This window comes from Anarrhichthys ocellatus, unplaced genomic scaffold (genome assembly GCF_004355925.1).
Source record: "Anarrhichthys ocellatus isolate YVR2014 unplaced genomic scaffold, GSC_Weel_1.0 scaffold13, whole genome shotgun sequence".
Classification (NCBI taxonomy): domain Eukaryota; kingdom Metazoa; phylum Chordata; class Actinopteri; order Perciformes; family Anarhichadidae; genus Anarrhichthys; species Anarrhichthys ocellatus.
The window spans coordinates 3,544,999-3,564,598 of NW_022280043.1; the positions used below are offsets into that span (position 1 = coordinate 3,544,999).

At 39.7% G+C, this 19,600-nt stretch overlaps 4 protein-coding genes across 7 annotated transcripts in view; 3 read left to right on the forward strand and 1 right to left on the reverse strand.

The window, feature by feature from the left end:
- The first annotated feature begins 2,452 nt into the window (after positions 1 to 2,452).
- nmt2 (N-myristoyltransferase 2) lies at positions 2,453 to 8,974 on the forward strand. 2 transcript variants are annotated; one of them, XM_031852443.1, is made up of 12 exons: positions 2,453 to 2,655; positions 3,098 to 3,215; positions 4,451 to 4,592; positions 5,206 to 5,324; positions 5,660 to 5,751; positions 5,870 to 5,986; positions 6,087 to 6,257; positions 6,385 to 6,493; positions 6,600 to 6,770; positions 6,864 to 7,031; positions 7,284 to 7,421; positions 8,511 to 8,974. In XM_031852443.1, exons 1-12 carry the CDS (start codon positions 2,543 to 2,545, stop codon positions 8,529 to 8,531), a joined length of 1,479 nt encoding a protein of 492 aa, XP_031708303.1. In that variant the 5' UTR covers positions 2,453 to 2,542; the 3' UTR covers positions 8,532 to 8,974. The 2 variants fall into 2 exon arrangements, with proteins under 2 accessions (XP_031708303.1, XP_031708304.1); XM_031852444.1 differs by lacking the exon at positions 2,453 to 2,655 and adding an exon at positions 2,677 to 2,883.
- Positions 8,975 to 11,289: 2,315 nt separating this feature from the next.
- Positions 11,290 to 13,556, reverse strand: rpp38 (ribonuclease P/MRP 38 subunit). 3 transcript variants are annotated; one of them, XM_031853255.1, is made up of 2 exons: positions 13,472 to 13,556; positions 11,290 to 12,923 (listed from the first exon to the last, which is right to left on the reverse strand). In XM_031853255.1, exon 2 carries the CDS (start codon positions 12,914 to 12,916, stop codon positions 12,083 to 12,085), a length of 834 nt encoding a protein of 277 aa, XP_031709115.1. In that variant the 5' UTR covers positions 12,917 to 12,923; positions 13,472 to 13,556; the 3' UTR covers positions 11,290 to 12,082. The 3 variants fall into 3 exon arrangements, with proteins under 3 accessions (XP_031709115.1, XP_031709112.1, XP_031709114.1); XM_031853252.1 differs by having other exon boundaries at positions 11,290 to 12,944; XM_031853254.1 differs by having other exon boundaries at positions 11,290 to 12,944; positions 13,441 to 13,556.
- A 1,018-nt stretch (positions 13,557 to 14,574) lies between these two features.
- On the forward strand, positions 14,575 to 16,256 carry acbd7 (acyl-CoA binding domain containing 7). Its single transcript, XM_031852936.1, has 4 exons — positions 14,575 to 14,693; positions 15,458 to 15,575; positions 15,669 to 15,731; positions 15,814 to 16,256. The coding sequence occupies exons 1-4, from the start codon at positions 14,682 to 14,684 to the stop codon at positions 15,885 to 15,887; spliced, it is 267 nt and encodes an 88-aa protein (XP_031708796.1). The 5' UTR covers positions 14,575 to 14,681; the 3' UTR covers positions 15,888 to 16,256.
- A 702-nt stretch (positions 16,257 to 16,958) lies between these two features.
- Positions 16,959 to 19,600, forward strand: part of crot (carnitine O-octanoyltransferase) — a 7,342-nt gene continuing 4,700 nt past the window's right edge. The window contains exons 1-6 of the mRNA XM_031852935.1: positions 16,959 to 17,085; positions 17,726 to 17,865; positions 18,307 to 18,431; positions 18,533 to 18,714; positions 18,837 to 18,961; positions 19,076 to 19,184. Of these exons, the coding sequence (XP_031708795.1) occupies positions 17,751 to 17,865; positions 18,307 to 18,431; positions 18,533 to 18,714; positions 18,837 to 18,961; positions 19,076 to 19,184 (656 nt within the window). The 5' untranslated portion in view covers positions 16,959 to 17,085; positions 17,726 to 17,750. The remainder of the gene's footprint in view (positions 17,086 to 17,725; positions 17,866 to 18,306; positions 18,432 to 18,532; positions 18,715 to 18,836; positions 18,962 to 19,075; positions 19,185 to 19,600) is intronic.

A 19,600-nucleotide genomic window follows, 5' to 3' on the forward strand; every position in this document is an offset into this window, starting at 1 on the left:
TATATATATATATATATATATCTCCTTGTAAACATAGAGGAACTGTTGTAGAAACATGATGGGTGGTTCTCACAAATTTAAAAAACTACAGGAGCCTTTTTTTCTCGAGCCATATTGGCCTCAGTCCTCTGACTGTAAAGAACACGCTATACTTTAAAGTTAGATTATAACCTTTCATTTTTAAGATTGTGGAGCAGCTGTGCAAAATATACGTCAAGCGACTCCACTCTTTTTGCAGTCTGTAAAGAAGTCTTTCAGCGTGTTTCTGCACAAGAATCAGGCCGGGCGTAAACGTGTGAATCGTGTACTTTGAATGGTCTTAAGCATGTTGCTAGACTTGAATCTAGCCCGTCAGAAGGCTGTTTGGGTGTTTACACGACCTACAGGAGGAGGTGAAGTGTTTGGACTGAAGAAATGAAACCACTATCCGCACTGCAACAGATAATGTGACACACCACTATGCCTGTGTAAGGATGTAATGCCACTACGAAACCAGTTCCACCCAACATAATTGCGAGGTGTAATAATATGAATGGTTTTGTAACTGTTGAACCACTGACTGACATTTTTGCTCTTAAGGCTATGCGTCACTTTTATATGGCTGCTTGCCTTTTTTTGTAATTTTAATCACTATGATTTCAAATTGCCAACATGAAGTATTTTACCCTAAAAAATAGGCTGTTTTTATTTTATTGAATATTTGAAGGGCTTTTCTTCTCCCGCCTTATTGTTAGAGTTACAGAAACAAACCTAACTGCTTTTTCCTGAAACCAAACTATTATTGCATGCTGTGTTTCACCTTTTTTTTTTTTTTTTTTTTTTTTAAACCATTTCCTCATGTTCCAAGTGCCTTTGAACAACCTGTCTCTACATCGAACCTTATTTATTTCTCACCTTCTTTTGCCTTCCTCTTTTCTCCTCTACCTCAGCCCTCCCGTTCTCTCCCACTTGTGAAAGAAAGCATGCAGTAGACTTTGCTCAACACTAGCGTATTACAAGCTACACTGCAGACATCTCTGAAAATATCTACCAGCTGCTGCAATCATAAAATCCTCTACAGTAGTCAGCAAGACACCAATCTGTCTTAGTAAGCAGTTCAGGATCTACAGAAAGTTTCAGCGAAGTAAGGGATAGACTAAGCTAAGTGTGCGCGATTGTGTGTGATGCTAAACTGCAGGTCATTTCAGTGCATTCTCTGATTTTTGTGTTTGTACAGGGTGACTGTTTGTCTCAAATGATTTTATGTGTGCCAGGGTGGTGGTGGTGGTGTTCATCTGCAATGCTGCTGGCTGTGAGTTTGTGTTGTCAGACTGACAAATAATCAACATACATCCACTCAAGGCTCATATAGTCATACAATCATATTACAGTGTGTATACTTCTTTCCTTTCCTCTGCCTGGTCAAAATGATGTGTGAGTTGGTGTTGTGAATGATCTCTCCTCTCTTAGTATCTCACACCAACATCTAGATCGAGGGTGGAGTTGCATTACAGCATCCTGAGTGTGTAACTTGGTTGCGTGCATTATATTTGAAGCCTATTATTCTGAATAAACCGCCAAACTGGAATGACTTGTGTGAGTGTATCTGTGTTTTGTATAACTGAACAAACATGAAAGATGTCATGTTATCAACATTTTGCTCAGGAACTCCCTCCGAAGAGAAGATTGTCAAGATTGAGGGCTGGAAATATCACTTTTCTGTATTATTCACCAAATGCCTTGATCTAACAATACTAAAAATAATATTATAAATACAATATGGTGTTATTAATAGTAAAATAACTTCTATATATATCTCTTAATACATTTTGTTGATCAGATAATAGGCCTTCTTGAAGTAGTTTCTATCTTTAAAGTATCTTTATTTAAGTAACTTATGTTCCATTGTTTTATCACTTATATTCTGTATGTTGTACTCTGTTGTACTTCATACCGTGGTCTTGAGTTTTGAGAAAGGTAAATCTGTATTTTACGTAGTCATATCTTATGCATATTCATTTTATGTTCTTTGTAATATTGTGACATTCATATTATATAGGTGGAGGCTTCAAATAAGCCCAGTTGGCTTTTTGCCTCTTCCTGCACTGTTATGTTCGTTTATTTTTATTTGATTGTTTAAATCGTGCAAAATAAACTAAAACTAAAGCTATGGTGAGCAAAAAGCATTTGCCTCATAGTTATTTTCTCATTATTTAAGAAAAGATAAATTGATTAGTACTAATTTATATTGTTAGAATTGTGCTCACATGGTGCATATTGCTTATTAAAATTGTGTTAATTAAAATGACCACAGACGGACAAGGACAGGTAGAAAACCGGGCCACTGTTAGTAATGATCGTTCTGTTTATTTTGAAATTAGCAAGCAGTTAAATTGGGATTGTTTCAACGTTAAAATATAGTTTATATATATTTCTGTTTTCCCTCCATCGGCCTCTAGGCGGTGTGGTTTCCTTCGGCTCTTTCTTTGTGTTTCCATCTCTCGCCGTTGCCCGTGATCTCCATCATATACGGTGGCTGACAATTTTTTTTAAAAACATTTTTATGATGGCGGAGGACAGTGAATCCGCGGCCAGTCAGCAGAGCCTGGAGCTGGACGACCAGGACACTTGCGGGATAGACGGGGACAACGAGGAGGAGAATGAGCACATGCAAGGGTGAGGGCGGCCTGTCCGCTCCGGGTTGGGAAACGCAGTAACGGTTATTTCAGCTCGTTTGTGCGCTGCCTGTTTATGTGTGTGCTCGTTGGGGAATGGCTAGCGCAGTTAGCTAACGTTAGCCGACTCAAACACAGCCAGGCTGTTTGCTACAAGGCCGTCATTTAAAGCCAGTAACCACAGGAGGAGATGATTTGAAACCTGTGTGGTGGTGTCGTTTCTGTTGTTGTAAGCGCGTCTGCCTTCAGGAACAAACGTATACTCTCAGCCAGTGACTGACTGGACGACATGATGACAGCCAACCGTTCAGCCGTTGCTAACGGTCGGCTAGCTCAGCTGTCATTCGTCGCTATGTTAGCTAACGTTAGCTTCCTGCTGCTTTGGTTGTGTGTCGAGAGGCTAATGTGAGCCCCTGTTTTAATGATGTGTTCATTATCTGCAGGAGTCCAGGGGGAGATCTGGGGGCCAAGAGGAAGAAGAAGAAGCAGAAGAGGAAGAAAGAGAAGCCGAGCTCGGGGGGAGCCAAATCTGACTCGGCTTCTGACTCTCAGGAGATAAAGGTGCGAAGATGACCCACTGAAATGTGCACAGACCTTTTCATGGCAGATCCAAAACCATAACCCACTAACCTAGTTAGTGCCAGGCTGATGGTAGACCGGGTACTAGGAGTAGTTGAGGGGAAACGCAGACAAGTGTGTTTGCACACTAGCAACCCAACCCTGTTTGTTTGCCAGAAGTGGAATGCATCAATTGGGGTTATCCAACCTTAATATAGACTTTAATCCCACAGCTACTGAGGTAACCCTCATTTTAACGTGGTAGTGGCTTTTTTTAGTAAAAGCAACCTTGAAACGACATGGACATTACTGTTTCCAGTTATGTCTTGTCCATGTACACATCAAATAAGCCCTTATCCCAGTTATGAGAAACCTGAATACATTGAAGTACTCGGATACAAAACTGGGATACTGTTGCATGTTAACACCTTATCCAGGTGTTTGATCTCTGTCTGTCATGTGGGCAGGTGCTTGTGAAGCTTGAGTAATCAATAAAACCTAAAACATGATGTTAAACAATGTAATGCACACTGAAATTAAAGTGTAAGTCTCACAGTAGTGTAAAGAATTCACTTAAATTGTTGCTCCGCTCTTTAATTTCTGCTGGTAAGATGAAGAAAATCAACCGAATGGTAAAGGTCAATGGATTGGCAAATGACAGAGTGGCTGAGAGAATTAAACAAATAAATAAAAGACACCTCTCGATACACACACACACACACACACACACACACACACACACACACACACAATGTACTTTAAACTCTGGACACCGAGGCACCAGGGACAAATTCCACAGAGTTCAAGTTTCATTCATAGAATTTCAGATTTTGCCAAAAAAACGTGTGAAATCACTGCAACTTACCATGAATACATCAAATACCTCCACTATCACAAACCTGGATATTGTTTACTGGGATATGAATAACCTGGTTTCTTGTATTCCATGTAAACGCCATATCCAAAGAATGACCAAACGATAAGACCTACAGGTTTACTAGTGTGCACGTAAACATACTAACAATAACAGGGTTTGACAGGGGCATGCACTCTGTTGTCTTTATGAGTACATTTGAATTATTAAGGGCATTCAATCATATATAGAAACTGTGTGTTTCATGTTGCTGCATATCATATCATGTCACATATGCAGGACCAAGTGAATTCATGTTGTCTTTGTACTTGAATCCCACTGTCTCTGATGTATGTTTGTGCACATGTCCCCTCTCTACGTGTAGAACCCTGGCTTGCCCATTCAGAAGCTGCAGGACATCCAAAGAGCCATGGAGCTGCTGTCCTGCCAGGGTCCAGCAAAGAGCATCGATGAGGCAGCCAAGCACAAGTACCAGTTCTGGGACACCCAGCCTGTGCCAAAGCTGAGTAAGTACCTATGTAGCTTAGGCCGAGTGAGCAAGAGCATTGTTTGTTTGATTTATATGTTATTTATTTTAATGGTGCCGCAAAAATAGTCCCATGTCATGTTTGAGCTTTTATTGAGAACATGAATGCATGTGGTACCTCATGAGCTCTCAACGACTGAATTATTATTAATCATCAGGTTGGCCAATTGCTGATTACGGTAATTGCTTAATTTTCTTTCCTAACTTGAACAGTGTTACTTCAGCTGTCAGCAGAGACTCCATTTATCATCCTTCTTGCACACTGTGCACCAGTGCCATCTATTGGTTTTATTTTGTCACAGTCAGTGCCACTCAAAGCGTCCAAAAAGCACGTCAGGTGTTAAGTTCAGTGGGGGTCCAGCCATGCTCACTGGACCTGCTCAGGGGCGTTATAATTATATTAAACTGTTACGTGTCTAGTCTGTGCAGGAGGGCTACTGCCACAAAAGCTGATTTTATAAATATAACTGTCGGCAATTAATAAAAGATACTTGTGTTTTACTCAGGGTTAGTGTTTCTTGAGCAAAATGCTAAATTTACAGGTCCTTGGTAAATATGGTGATTGACAAAATGTTTTTATATCTTCTTTACAGATGAGGTGGTGACGAGTCACGGGCCCATAGAAGCAGACAAAGAAAACATTAGACAGGAGCCATATTCCTTACCTCAAGGCTTTATGTGGGACACTCTGGATCTCAGCAACGCAGATGTAGTAAGTGCTACGTTTGACTCAGACACTAAACTATACATCTGCTGATTATTATCTTGATTGAGCTGTTTAGTCCAGAAAAGGTTAGAAAACATGAAAAATGTCCATTAAAGTATTGTACAGAGCACCAGGTGACTTACAAATGTGTTGTTTTGTCCAAACTTGAGTCTAAAATGTTGTTATAATAAAACCAAGCGGGGAATGTTTTCCATTTTTGCTTGAATAAATAGTTGGCAATTCATTTTCTTATGGTCGTCTAATTGATTAAGAGACTAAATACAAAATACATTTAGTATAAATTATGTAAAAAAAGGAATTGCTTGCTGTGTGTTTTCCAGCTGAAGGAGTTGTACACGTTGTTGAATGAAAACTATGTGGAGGATGACGACAACATGTTCAGATTTGATTATTCACCAAACTTTCTCAAATGGTAAGCTTTCAGGTGTGATGTTGTTCTTGTTTATTACTTTGTTGATGTTTTAGTCAACTGCTCACCAAATATGTACTAAATATATTTTTCTCCCACTCACCGTTTCCTCCCCTCTCAGGGCTCTGCGTCCACCCGGCTGGTTACCACAGTGGCATTGTGGAGTGAGAGTGTCCTCAAATAAGAAGCTCGTCGGTTTCATCAGCGCCATCCCCGCAGATATACGCATCTATGACACGTGAGCATTCATTACCGATCATCTACGTTTGGAGCGGGGACGTGAGTCCGAAGAGACCCCTTCACTGTAATGCACACCTTCTGTCCTTCTGCCGTTCTAGACTGAAGAGGATGGTGGAAATCAACTTCCTGTGTGTTCATAAGAAGCTGCGCTCAAAGCGCGTCGCCCCAGTGCTAATCAGGGAGATCACACGGAGGGTGAACATAGAAGGAATATTTCAGGCAGTATACACAGCAGGGGTAGTACTGCCTAAACCTGTGTCCACATGCAGGTATGCTATGCAGTATCCAAACATGAAACGCATAGGATACAGTGCCAGAAAGTCCTTTAAAACCAATACTCCTTAACTCTTTTTCTCTTGTGCTTTTCTTCATTTTGCTCCTTTCTCTGTCTGTCAGGTATTGGCACCGTTCATTGAACCCCAGAAAACTTGTGGAAGTTAAATTCTCCCACCTGAGCAGGAACATGACTCTGCAAAGAACCATGAAACTCTACAGACTACCAGATGTAAACACTTAAACCTGCCATCCCTGCACCTTTTTCATTACAATCCCTATTAATGGCAGGAGCTTATATTCACTGTTTCCCCTCTTGCTCTCTTTACCCCATATAGAGCACTAAGACTCCAGGTCTGCGGCTGATGGAGAGGCGTGACATCAGCCAGGTCACCGAACTGCTACAGAAGTTCCTGCGACGTTTCCAGCTCGCACCCTCTATGGGAGAGGAGGAGGTGGCTCACTGGTTCTTGCCACAGGACAACATAATTGACACATTTGTAGTAGAGGTATCTGGAATGAGTTTCTATCCTCCACATACGTGCGGCCTGTCTGTTGATTCTTCTCTCTGGTAACAGTTGTTGTGGCTCTTGTCTTCTCAGGGTTCCGGTGGTGTACTTACAGATTTCACTAGTTTCTACACTCTGCCCTCAACTGTGATGCACCACCCTCTCCATAGGAGCCTGAAGGCTGCGTACTCTTTTTACAACGTTCATACACAAACCCCACTACTGGACTTAATGAATGATGCACTGATCCTGGCCAAGCTGGTAATGTTACACTCTGTGTAGATTGTTGTAAAACACATGGCACTACCAATAATGAACCTGTTCTGTGGTCCTATTATTAACTTTAAGTTTAGGAAAAAGGAAGGAGGCTTCCAGAGCTGCAAATTCATGAAAAAGGGCACAGTCCAGGGCCTTAACTATTTCAATCATCAACAGTGTTTACAGTTAAAGTTTCTTGCTACTGTGTGATTCATCATGATATTTATTTTGTGGCTTCTTCTGTGTGTTTAACAGAAAGGTTTTGATGTGTTCAATGCCTTGGATCTAATGGAGAATAAGGTGTTCCTGGAGAAGCTGAAGTTTGGCATAGGAGATGGAAATCTGCAGTATTACCTTTACAACTGGAAATGTCCCCCCATGGACCCCGATAAGGTCAGCAGCGTGATTTTTGTGTGAGCAAACAATCAATGAGGTCTGGTGTTAAGAGTCAATAAAGAGAGGTGAAGCAGGCCCTAGATGCATTATGTAGACATTATAGTGTAAGCAGTGTAAGCTGTATTTAACATCTGTTTTATATGAAACTTGAAATGCTATTGCCTCTGCAACGTCATTACTAAAATGCTGTAGTTAATGGGAGAGTCGTATTGTAGAAACGTGGGGCAACGTTAGCCTTCCAGCCCACAAAAGTTGTGAGGCAAAAAAAGGAGACTTATGTGAGGGGTAATGATATTAGCAGTATTGCAAAAGGAATCTTTTCATTTGCAGTGGGTTGCACCAGTTAGTTTGTGTGTAAAGTCCCTCCTAAGTTCTTGTAACTCCTAGCTGGTTTCAAACTAGGGATTTACTAAATCCGTTGCACTGGTAAAGAAAAAAAGGGACGTCTTGGATAGTAAAGACTAGTCATTTGTAGATCGGGTGCTAGGAAACTATTCACTATGTCAACAGGAAGTAGGGCTGATAATTTCATTCTTTCGTAGTTCCGTACATTACCTGCTGTGTGGAGGTATGAGGTAACACTATCAAAACTAACTAATCCAATTTTAAAGCTACAGAAGAGAGCTATCTGAATCATAAATCAGGATTATTACGAACCAACCAGGGCACTGTTTAGTAACTTACATCTGTTAATTTCATGCCTTATTGTTGTTTTTTTTAATGTGCATTCTTTTGGGAAAATTGTCAATAAGGACCAAAATAAATGATTCCTAATACTTTGACTGCGAATACTCAAGATGTAAAAAATAAAAAAACTTCAATAGTTTCTGAATTGGAACAAGCTGTCACTTTTAGTAACATCAGTAGTGGATATTAAATAACACAAAAAAACCACCTATTTCAGACGTAATTCTCCTCCGCTATCTCCACTTTTTATTTTGAAAGGGCACCGTCTGCATCGTAGCGCCGCCATTACCAACATCTGACGCAGCCGGCTTCAGCATCTGATCTACAAAATGTTTGCTTTTTTTCTTTTTTTTTTGTTTGTCAAAACTCATTTAACAACAAGTCCCCTCTGCGTTTCAGGTTGGCCTCGTCCTTCAGTAGCGGGTCTCTCCGCGGCTGCTACACAAACACTGATCAAAAGGTCGATAGCGGCCTCTGGCTACTCCTTACCTGGACGTACAGGTAGCCCAAGCTAGACAATGAGAACTACAACAGTAAAACCAACCTGGAAGACCGGGAGACGGTTCAAGAACATTCTCAGTTCACCCGGAGGTGAAAACTCTTAAATCATCAACATCCTGAATGTGAAATCATGCTATGCCTGAGACACTCGTACAGTACAACGCTCCCGACATGCACCCTCACATTTAAAACACACCAGTTCGACATACAAGAGGATGCCTTGACATTGTGAGTTTTGTTAAGTTCTTCTTCCTCAGCAGACACCTTGTTGCGAGGGACTGGCATGTCATTTAACTTCACTGACATTGATCTATGTAAATGATAATCAACAAGTAAACATGACCACAAAATGCATTTAAAGAGTTATTGATTCCATCTCCCTCTCATATCATTGTGGTCAGAAGTTTCTCTGCTGGCTGTTTTTGGGCCTCAGTAGAATTTAGAAATGCTAAGAACATGTTTCTGTGATAGCTGACGTATAAACACCATTTTTTTCCCTCAAGCATTTAGAAGAAAACTATCTTAACTTTATACACACAGCAACACAAACACTGTCAAATCACACACACACACACACACACACACACACACACACACACACACACACAAAGGATATCTTCATGGAAGGACTCAACCAACTGGTGCATTGATATACATGTATTTTCTTTTGTTTTGTTAGAATTATACAGTTACCTGTACATTTAAAGCCAGATCATATATATTCCTGTAGTGTGAGTTTGTGGTTTGGGAGGGCTTATCCAAAGTATTTTCCTCTTGGGTAGTGTAGATGTCACGGAGTTTGTTCACATAACGTGGGTTTAAAGTGGTTTTTGATGAAGAATGTATTGCGTCAATGAAGCACAATTTTTGAGTTCCTTAATTAAAAAGCAAAACGGTCCTTTTTGTTTTTCTCGGATCAGATTTGAAAACAGATGGGTTGCGGTACAGACTTGAGCTGTTTTCATGTTATAACGTTTCTAGTTTTTAATAGAACATCTACACCACATGTTGGGTTATATTCACTGATACACTCGTGCAGCTCAGGGTTATCTGCATGTGAATGGTGTGTTGTTCAGTTAGTGAGGCTGTTAAATAGGCAAAAGTTACAGTAGCTGAACAAAATACGGATGACCAGCCGAGTGCACAAGCAGGACAGAGAGTTACAGCTTCAAAGACGAGAACAACCAATACCAATTAAGCGATAACCAGGGAGGATCTGATTTTTATTATATCTATATCTCTATCTATATCTATCTATATCTATCTATATCTATCTATAGATGGATAGATATAGATGGATAGATATAGATATAGATAGATAGATAGATAGATATAGATATATATCTAGATGGATAGATATATCTAGATGGATGGATATCTATCTATATCGATATATCGATATATCGATATATCGATATATATATCTCAGAATAGTCTTGGTTTCTGTCTTGAGACAGTTTTATAGCATACAAATGGCTTACTCACTTTGAAAAAGTAAAAACAATGTTCTCAGTTAGATCTTGTTTACAGCAGCCACGGTCAGTTATTATTATTTTAGTCATTGCCACTCAGAAACTATGACGTCTTACTTTCAGTAGCCTGTTGCAAAGCAGTGAATAAGGAGCCCATAAATAGCCCAGAAGTACGACACTTTCTCTTATTAATACAAACATAACCATAATTCCCTCGCCTGCAGTAGGATGTTAAACACATTGTTCGTCAAACTCTCAAAGACATTCAAAGTGTCGATGTTATAATTGAGCAGCATGCACTCAGAACACAGTGGTTGAATAAACAAAAGTCTGTTTCAGTAAATGCATACATTTGAAATTTGAGCTTTTCCGGTTTCTTGAGGTCCATTTTTTTATCTGGATTATTTTTTTTAATGGTACTGTATTTGTGTCTGAAAAATATACTGTGGGTCTTTTTTGAGTGTGTCGTGCAGCTAAATGAAAATGATCTGAACGGTCCTGATATTTATAATTGTACTTTGCAAAATGTCTAAAGACGTATTTCCTCTTTTTCTTTTCAGTATTTCCCAAAATGTTCCGGTTAAAATACAGATTTTGGAGTATTTGTTATTTACCAGTAAGATGAAGATCTTTGATGAAACACTGTTGTCACGCCCCTCGTCCTGTGGTGGAGCTGCTGGTGTACTTGAAGGTTAACATGCTTTTGAATCGTTGTCTTACTCTGAGTTCGTTACTTTGTGTTCGTGTGGCTCTGCAGAACTCGAGAGGTCAAGGCTGCTGCCATTTTTGTTGTACTTTTTCTGTATGTTATTTCCCTCTCATCCCTTTATATATTAGCAGGAAAGGACGACCACTGGAGTCAGTGCTTCAGGGCTCAAAGATTATTTTTTTTTACCATTGAAAGGTTAAATGAGTTACATTGACAAAGACCAATGTTACTGGCGTTAATTTAACACTGAAACTGGGTTATTGAGTCAACGGTGTGCCTCATGGATGTTGGATGTGTCCCAGATGTGTTGCCTGCAGCTGTTTGAATGAACTTTGAGCATGTCAGTTTTGCTACCGTGATCATTTTTAGCATTGATGTTATTAGCCACACCCTTCAGTGAGAACTCAACCCGAAATACCTGCCTTATTTAAAAGATGTTTTGTTTTTTAATTCAGATTTTGGGGGGGGTGTACTTTTGAAACGACATACAGCTTTCTCTAACTGAACAATATTTTTATTCAAATCCATTGCAAGCTGTGAAAAAGCTGAAGAACTCGTACCAGCATCATTTAGACATGACCCCCATGCAAGTAACAATCTGTTTCAACACACACGTCGGCTATACCAGCATGGATATTTGTTTGAATAAACTCACTTTAAAAAAGGTCCATGAGTAATGCACTTCTTATGACGGGGGCAGTGGAAATACAAAGTTAGTACTTTCCCTTATGTTGATTACTTTTAACTATGAGAACTGTTAAACTCTGGGGTCTGAAATGTTTGTTATATTACCAAAGAACAGGAAAAATACATAATGTCACAGTTTAGTTTCATTCAGAAAAACATCAATTTAATTGATTGATTTCAGTTTCTGGCCAAAGAAATGTTACCTAGAAAACAGTCAATTTAAAGGATCATACCAGAGTCCTTACGAAAATTAAACCATGGACGTCTGATGTACAACAGTCCAAAACCTCAAAGATATTTAATAAACGTTCAAAATCATCATGTTGGAGAAGCTGAAACCAGAGAATTTAATGTTTCAGCTCTAGTTCACTGTAATGAATTAGGGACCTATCTCAAGCAAGTTTCAAGTCCTCGCAAATATAATTATAAACAAATGGCTGCCCAACATGTTTAAAAAATGCTTTCACAAAACTAAAAACTGATAAGGTAGTTTTATGTGAATGAGCTAAAGCAGTGGATCCCAACTTTAGAGTCTGGAGGTGAAATGCTAGATATTAAAAACATAAGATTGGTCCTTTCACTATCCAGGCAGAGTCTCTGTTTTATTTGACTGGCTGTGACTTCGACTTTTTACTCTTCTTTGCAGGGTTAGCAACTATTTTTTTCACTTTGAGAGGTTGCAGAGTGCAGGAGGAAGCAGACTCTGTGACTTCCTCAGATTCACTCTCAAGTTTCCTTTTCTGGCCCTTCTTCTCCTCGACTTCCTCCTCCTCTTCCATGTCAACGTGGTCCTCAGGCGTTACTCTGGGTGCTGCACCTTGTAGCCATGCAACATCTACTGAAGGCACTCTGAGTGCAATGGCCTCAACGGCGTCAGTGAACACCTCGTCTTCTTTGGAGGCACACTGTCTGAATCCCAGAGCGAGGACACTTTTCAGGCCCAGCGGCTCCGACAAGCTCTGGCTCAGACGAGGCACCTGGCAGGCCGGCACACCTCTCGTTGCGCTCAGCGCTATCAGATGATCCGTCATGTGAGGCGGCTTCACAGACTTGCACACAAGCAACAGTTTGAGCTCGTTCCTCTCCAGAGCTTTAGTGACCTCGTTGACGCCAATGGCCAGTTGCCTCCGAGCTGCCACGTCTGTCCAGCCGTTTTTGGGAGAATCCTGTACCTGTCCATCCTGGCTCACCTGGGGAACAAGTTCTGATGTGGCAGCAGGTTTCTGGTCTTTCTTTTTCCTCCACGGGCGAAACACTTTCACCTCTTTCTTCTCAAGACCAGTGGAAACCAGCTTGTCCTTTAGGGTTTTCAGGATGAAATGCATGTCTTCTTGTGGAAGTGGGCTCCATTTTGGAGTGAATGGTGAAGTGAAGGAGGTCTTGACTGGAATATACTTTTTGATTTCTTTTTTAACTGGCTTTCCTGCAGCGGCCATACCTCCTCTGAAATGAAGACAAGAAAGCCTGCAGTGAACGAGATACATATATATAGTTTAGTCCACCAGAGAACACTGACAAGTTTATTTTAACTAAAATGTCCCACTCAAAGCATAATAATCTTCAAAATCATAACAATATAAAAAGTAATAAACGACACGTAATAAATATTATAAATACACAACTGGAGGCCGGAATGCCTCCAAATGACGACACAATACTATTAACTTCTTCTTCACTTTACTGAGCAAGGTTAATGGATTATTATCCAAAATATATTCCATCAATATCAGTCGAGCCAAAATAACGAGGCTTGAGCTGGGCAGTGCAAATAATAAATAAAAGACAGAATTATAATTTAAAACTTGTATAATATTGGGCCATTGTTTTGAGTGTGATTGTAGGTAATAACGTGCATTATTTCAAGTTTTATTGACAGCCCCATTTCTCTGAAGGAGGAAAACATTTTTTACGGTTATCTGTTGTTATGAATACATCGACATCACGACAGTAAACAACATACCTGACAAAGAAGTGGCATTTAGTGCCTTTACCTGATTTTTAATGCGGTGAAAATGTATTAAACTGCTCCGTTCACATTATCGGTCCAACAACACGGGTGGATCACAGGGCGCTGCCATTTTGTTTGAATTGAACTAACTTTATTTAAAAAAAAAAAAAAAAGGACGTTCACAGCGCCACCCAGCATTCATTGCAGCGCGACAATCACAATGATAACGAACTCAATGAAAACAGAAAAAATGATTTCATAAAATACAAAAGTATCTTTATTTTTATTAATTTAAGCATTAACGTTTTTTTTAAATTTATTTTCTTAATGTATTATTATTTTTTATTTTTTTTATTTTATTATTATGACCTTTGAAAATGATGTATCCTGTATTCCTTCACATAATACCACAATGTAAAAGTACTCGATTTCATTTTCAGCTCATAAATTTACTGAAGTATAATAGACTAACTATTACAGAATTTATAGAGTACATATAGAATAATGTAACAAAAGTAAAAGTAGGCTACTCATTATGCAGAAAGGCCATATATTCATATAGTGACTCCGTTGCCTATAAAAAAAGCCCCCACGGTTGCTGCTTGCTTTCTTTAGATTAGTGTAATAAATGGCGAAAAGTCCAGTTTCCAAAGGCAATTTATTTCTTACAATCGCAGCATTACCAACCTAAACAGAGCACAGCCACTCTCTCTTTCATAAGTCTATTCCTTAGACTAAAGAAATCACACCATTTATCCTCATTCATTATCGCACGGTCAAAAACTCTTGCCTACTTGACAGCGGGACGACGCCCACATGTGGTGGGAGGTTTAACAAAACAAAACAATAAAAAAAATGGCTCTTAATTACATTATATTATTATTAGCGGTTACTGATGCCTCCATGTGTAAGAAGGATGTTAGTGTTTGTTTATTAAAACTAATGTTCGGTGGTTTAGTTTCAGGTCAGATAAATATAGTCCCACTTGAAATGTATTTATATTTAGAGTACAGAGTTGCATACAAAACACAAATAGCCTACCCTTCATTCTCTCTCTCTCTCTCTCTCTCTCTCTCTCTCTCTGTATGTGAGGATGAAATGCAGCCAATCAGCTCCTCAGCAGCTCTCTGCTCCCTCCTCTGCAGGCCTCCCCTCGGCCGATTATATTGCATTGATCAGCTATGGTGTAATCAGACACATCCAGCCGACGCGAGGAATACATTCATCTGAACTACGCTGCTGCATCTGCGAAAATGTCTAATCGGGTAAAATATTTTCTGCTCTTCTCTCCATTTCAGTGGCAATATACCGGAGATGCATTATCGCTATGAGATGAATAACGGTTATAACGACAGGGTATTCACGTCATTTACTGAATGTCATCCATCTTTGACAGTATGGGATGATTAAGTGAAAGTAGAGCGAGTCTAACGATATTTATATTCTGGCTCGTTGGTCCCTCTGGTGCTGGAACTACAGTTAAACTAACTTATTGCAAGCAGATTGCTTAAAAATGAGAGAAACAAGCAAATATTATTATTAGGCTATTATTAGGAAAAAAAATAAATACATTTCAGGGACATCTAAATTCCAATACTGTTTTTAGGGGTTTTCAGGTTTTTGTCGATGGTGTAAAGGGTTGCCAATGGTTTATAAATATCTGTGTTGCTATGCCCTAGATCTTTTGTAAAGTAGATTATTCAAGCTGGCACAAAAACACTAGAGTCTTGAATAAAAGCCCATTGTTTATCTCCAATTTATGCAATAATAGGTCTCCCGAGTGCTGCAGCATGACTAGAATGCTACACTCAGATTTCTTATTCAATATGCACATTCTCCTATTCTGTGATTACTACAGACTTCTGCTGCACTACATATCTTAAACGGTTTCATTTGTCAGACTTGGCAAAGAGCAGAATATAGTATGTATAAATAAATGCTTATCCTGTGCAAACATAATAGCTTAGTTTTTAATAATTTATCAGACATACAGGGAATTAATTCATTTCGGAACATTTATTATCTGCAGGAAGAGTTTCAGAAGATGGCAGAGGATGTGAAGAATGTGAAGACGAAGCCTACGGACCAGGAGCTGCTGGACCTGTATGGACTCTATAAGCAGGCGATGGTTGGAGAGATTAACACCGGTATGACTTGCAGCAGAAAAACAACATCATTTCCATGCAATGTTCCCTGAACTCTAAACATGCCCTCCGCTCTGTGTGCCATCACAATTGTAGATAGACCAGGAATGATGGATTTGAAAGGAAAAGCCAAGTGGGATGCCTGGACCTCCAGAAATGGTAACAAGTTTTAAATGTGTGTAGATATAAAAGTGGCCAAAAAAAAGCCAACGATTTAACACTGCAAGGTGTTTTCTTTCAGGAATGTCCAAGGACGATGCCATGTCAGCCTACGTCACACTAGCAAAGGAAGTCATCGCCAAATATGGCATGTAAGGCTTGCAATAAACTGAAGAGGCTAAATTAATGCAAACATTATTAAATGTTTACTAACTCAACAACTGAAGAAATGTTGCTGTCTTTATAACAAGTACTTCTGCTTTCAGAGGTCATAATCACACAGGATAAAGTGTAATTAATTTTTTATACATAGATTATAAATTGAATAAGTTACATGCATTCTATAAGGTTAACAATATAATTGTTTTTGTAATTGCTCTTTATCTGATTTATGTAGTTAATTCTTGTAATCCCCATGCACACAGCAATATACTGTATACACATGCAATATGATATGTAGCTTGATTCCTAAACAGGACAAACTGAATTCTGTCAAACATGAAAATAAAACCTCTCTATAATGTTTTTGTTTTGTTGTTATTTATAACATAATACAATTCAACAGCAACACAAACTACATCCTCCAAAATTACCATTTGAATCAACACATCTCTGAAACAGTTTCAACAAAAACTGAACATTACAACCTTAATGAAGGTACGATTTGTGGCAGGACTGTTATATTAGACCACATGATCTTTTAGCTAAGGGTACCTAACAAACTGGCAGCTGAGTGTATTTCTGCTCAGAACAAGGACTGTAGATTGTGTTCCTCATCGCGTACTGTAAGCACAGTAGACCGGGATCTCTTAATGACCTGTTTGAACAGCAGGAATGATTACAGCAAGCAAAACCTGTTTCAATGTGGGCGTATGACTATTGTTTTAAGACTTTTGAAGCTATCTTTTAGGATTCTGCTACATTTGGTTTCGTCCAAACCATGAAAAAAACAGACCAAACCAATGCTACACAAAAGTATGCAGCCAAAGGTGTCCACATACTAATGTATGTATAGTGTATTTGCAAGAATTATTCAGCTTTGCTGTTGAGAAAGGGTTACCGTGTCATCGACCAGTGAATCTGCTTCTATACCTGAATTATTTTCCAATAATCATGAATGTGGACTTTGTGGTGTGGTTTCTAGTGTCATGGTCTCTATTCCGTTCATTCACCTCGCCTCTTCTACTAATAAAATGTAGCGCCTGCTGATGCGCATGCGCAGTGCGAGCTTCCGGACTTGCACCCTGTGCAGTGGAAGGGTGCAGTGAGGTTTAGTGGGGTAAAGGTAGCCGTGGACGACAACACGCAGAACTTCACCTGTGCAGGAAGCTCAAGGCAACACATCATTAATAAGGTTAGCATCCTGATGCACTGTGAAAGCTATGAGTGGCGTGTTTACGTCAAGTTGACCGCATTTAACGTTAAGTTGCATGTCCAGCATCGTTGTTGACAATAACATTGACCCTACTAACGCTAGTTAGCTCACTGGAAACCATTATGTTCGTCTCAATTATCTTATTAAAAAAGTTAAAACTCTGGAAACTACTGCGTTCAACAAGCAGTTAAGTAACGTCGGGCTCTATTTATTTTGAAGTGGGCGTTTTAAGGCGAGTTACAATAACAATGTTTGAGTCATGTGATCGTAAAAGGAGTTTAAGAATCTACGTCAATATTGTTTTGGGGCAGATAACGTTTGCAACACAGCCATTTTAAGGCTACTTAATATTCCACAATACAACTGTGGCATATTGCAACAGTCAGAGAAACGCAGAGCCTTTTGCTTTGTCTGTTTATGTACACAACAAATATTGGCTTATTGTACAACTTGCACAGTAATTATTGTAGATGTTTTCAAAGAAACATTAGTCTTCATTTTCAGAAATAATAGTTCCATAAAAACTAGAATGACTGCTTTTTGTTTTTGAATTTCCTGTATGTCAAATCTGAAACATTTAGGCTATTTAGACTATTACACGTTTGTTTTGTCTTTCCAGTCTGAATTCCTTCCAGGAAGAAGAAATGGATAATAATTTGTCAGAGTCTCTGCGTGAGCGGACCTTCCAGTACCAAAGCAGCCTGCCGTCCCTGCCTGTCCCGTTGCTAGAGATGAGCCTTTCGAAGTACCTGAATGCAGGTAGCATAGCAACTTTGAACAACCGGACGAGTCACAAGTTCTGTTTAAGATCTTAGAAATATGCAAACTTTAAATATTTACTCAGACAAATACTGTAAACTTCCCTTCATTCCCCTTCCTTTCCTTTTCATTCCCTTATTCTTTCTCCTCTATTGATGATCTAGCACTCCCTTGTTTTTGACCAGTGAGCTTGCACATTGATGAAGAACCACTTTCCCACTCTACTCATTAGTGTAACACAACATAGGTGTGCAAGCTACCGCTAACAATGACCGGATGACACCCATGTTGGTCTCAAGGCGTTGGTCATTTTAAATACATATTATGTAAAATAAAGGCCTTTTCATTTTGCATTTTACAACAGAAGATGCTTAAAGTTCACAATGACCAGCAGCTGGAGCTCTTACTTGACTCATTTTGTGCTGCCACGTTTTCCATCAGTTCAACCATTTGCGTCTGAGGAAGAGTTTGAGGCCACAAAGGACATTGTGAGGAAATTTCAAGAGGGTGTTGGCAAAGAGCTGCACCAGAAACTACTGCAAAGAGCCAAGACCAAGAAGAACTGGGTGTGTAATGGAGCGTTAAATGCCTTGTTTTGGTTTTACAGATGTCCTCCTCAGTCATGGATGTTTTTACTGAGGTGACTGTGTTTTTAAAAATTCTTTAGCTTGAACAATGGTGGTTAGACGCTGCGTATCTGGAGGTCCGCATACCCTCTCAGCTGAATGTGAACTTTGGCGGCCCGGCGCCCTACCTGGAGCACTGCTGGCCCCCTGAAGACGGAACTCAACTGCAGAGAGCCAGTATTGGCACGTGGCATACACTACAGTACTGGAACCTGATCCGCACGTAAGACACACTTTTACAAGCTCTGTTTTTGTGGTGTGTTAAGTAGAAGTTACTCTCCTTTTTACATGAAGTCAGGTATATATATGTAATGTGTTGTTTTTTCTCTCGCTTCCATATTTTAGAGAAAGGCTGCATCCCCAGAAATCTGGCAAAATAGCATTAGATATGGACCAGTTCAGAATGTTGTTCAACACCTGCAAAGTACCTGGAGTTCAGAAGGACACCATTCGTAACTACTTCAAGACAGGTAGAATAATCTAGGTTCTTATCTCTTACCTTCAGACCCACCTGCATACTCTTTAGCACACTTTCTCAGCTTACAGATCACCTTTATGTGTGTACATTTTGTGCTGTTCCACAGAGCATGAAGGTCCATGCCCCTCCCACTTGGTAGTGATATGTCGTGGAAGGATCTTCACATTTGACGCAGTCTGTGATGGACAAATCCTCACTCCTCCAGAATTACTGAGGTAGTGATATACACACAAGTACACACACCGCTCAAGAGAATAAGCTTCCTGTTTAAGGGTTGTGCCAAATGCTGCTGACATTGCTAATTTAATGGAGGAACGTTTTATATCTTACTACAGAGTTGAAAATAATTGCAATCCATTAATGATCCCAAAGAGGTTTCTACACTCACAGTATCTTTGGGGAGCAGACATTCAGTGCTTTTCATGTCTCCTCGCCTCCCTCACCTCTTTATTCCTCCGAAAGGTGTGAGGTGTTAAAAAGGTCTTGCAAAGTATTTTATGTTACTCGGCGAACCCTGCAGAAACCCAGTAATAATGAGCTGGAGGAAGGAGGAGCACCCAGGGTTCAGTGTTGCCTCATTTTATTGTGTGTGTGTGTGTGTGTGTGTGTGTGTGTGTGTGTGTGTGTGTGT

Coding starts and splice junctions, on each gene's coding strand:
- acbd7 (XM_031852936.1), top strand. Junction 15,576..15,668: donor GGTTGGAGAGATTAACACCG/GTATGACTTGCA, acceptor TCACAATTGTAG/ATAGACCAGGAATGATGGAT. Junction 15,732..15,813: donor TGCCTGGACCTCCAGAAATG/GTAACAAGTTTT, acceptor GTTTTCTTTCAG/GAATGTCCAAGGACGATGCC.
- rpp38 (XM_031853255.1), bottom strand. CDS start 12,916: ATGGCCGCTGCAGGAAAGCCAGTTAAAAAAGAAATCAAAAAGTATATT.
- nmt2 (XM_031852443.1), top strand. CDS start 2,543: ATGATGGCGGAGGACAGTGAATCCGCGGCCAGTCAGCAGAGCCTGGAG. Junction 3,216..4,450: donor CTGACTCTCAGGAGATAAAG/GTGCGAAGATGA, acceptor CTCTACGTGTAG/AACCCTGGCTTGCCCATTCA. Junction 7,422..8,510: donor CCCCCATGGACCCCGATAAG/GTCAGCAGCGTG, acceptor TCTGCGTTTCAG/GTTGGCCTCGTCCTTCAGTA.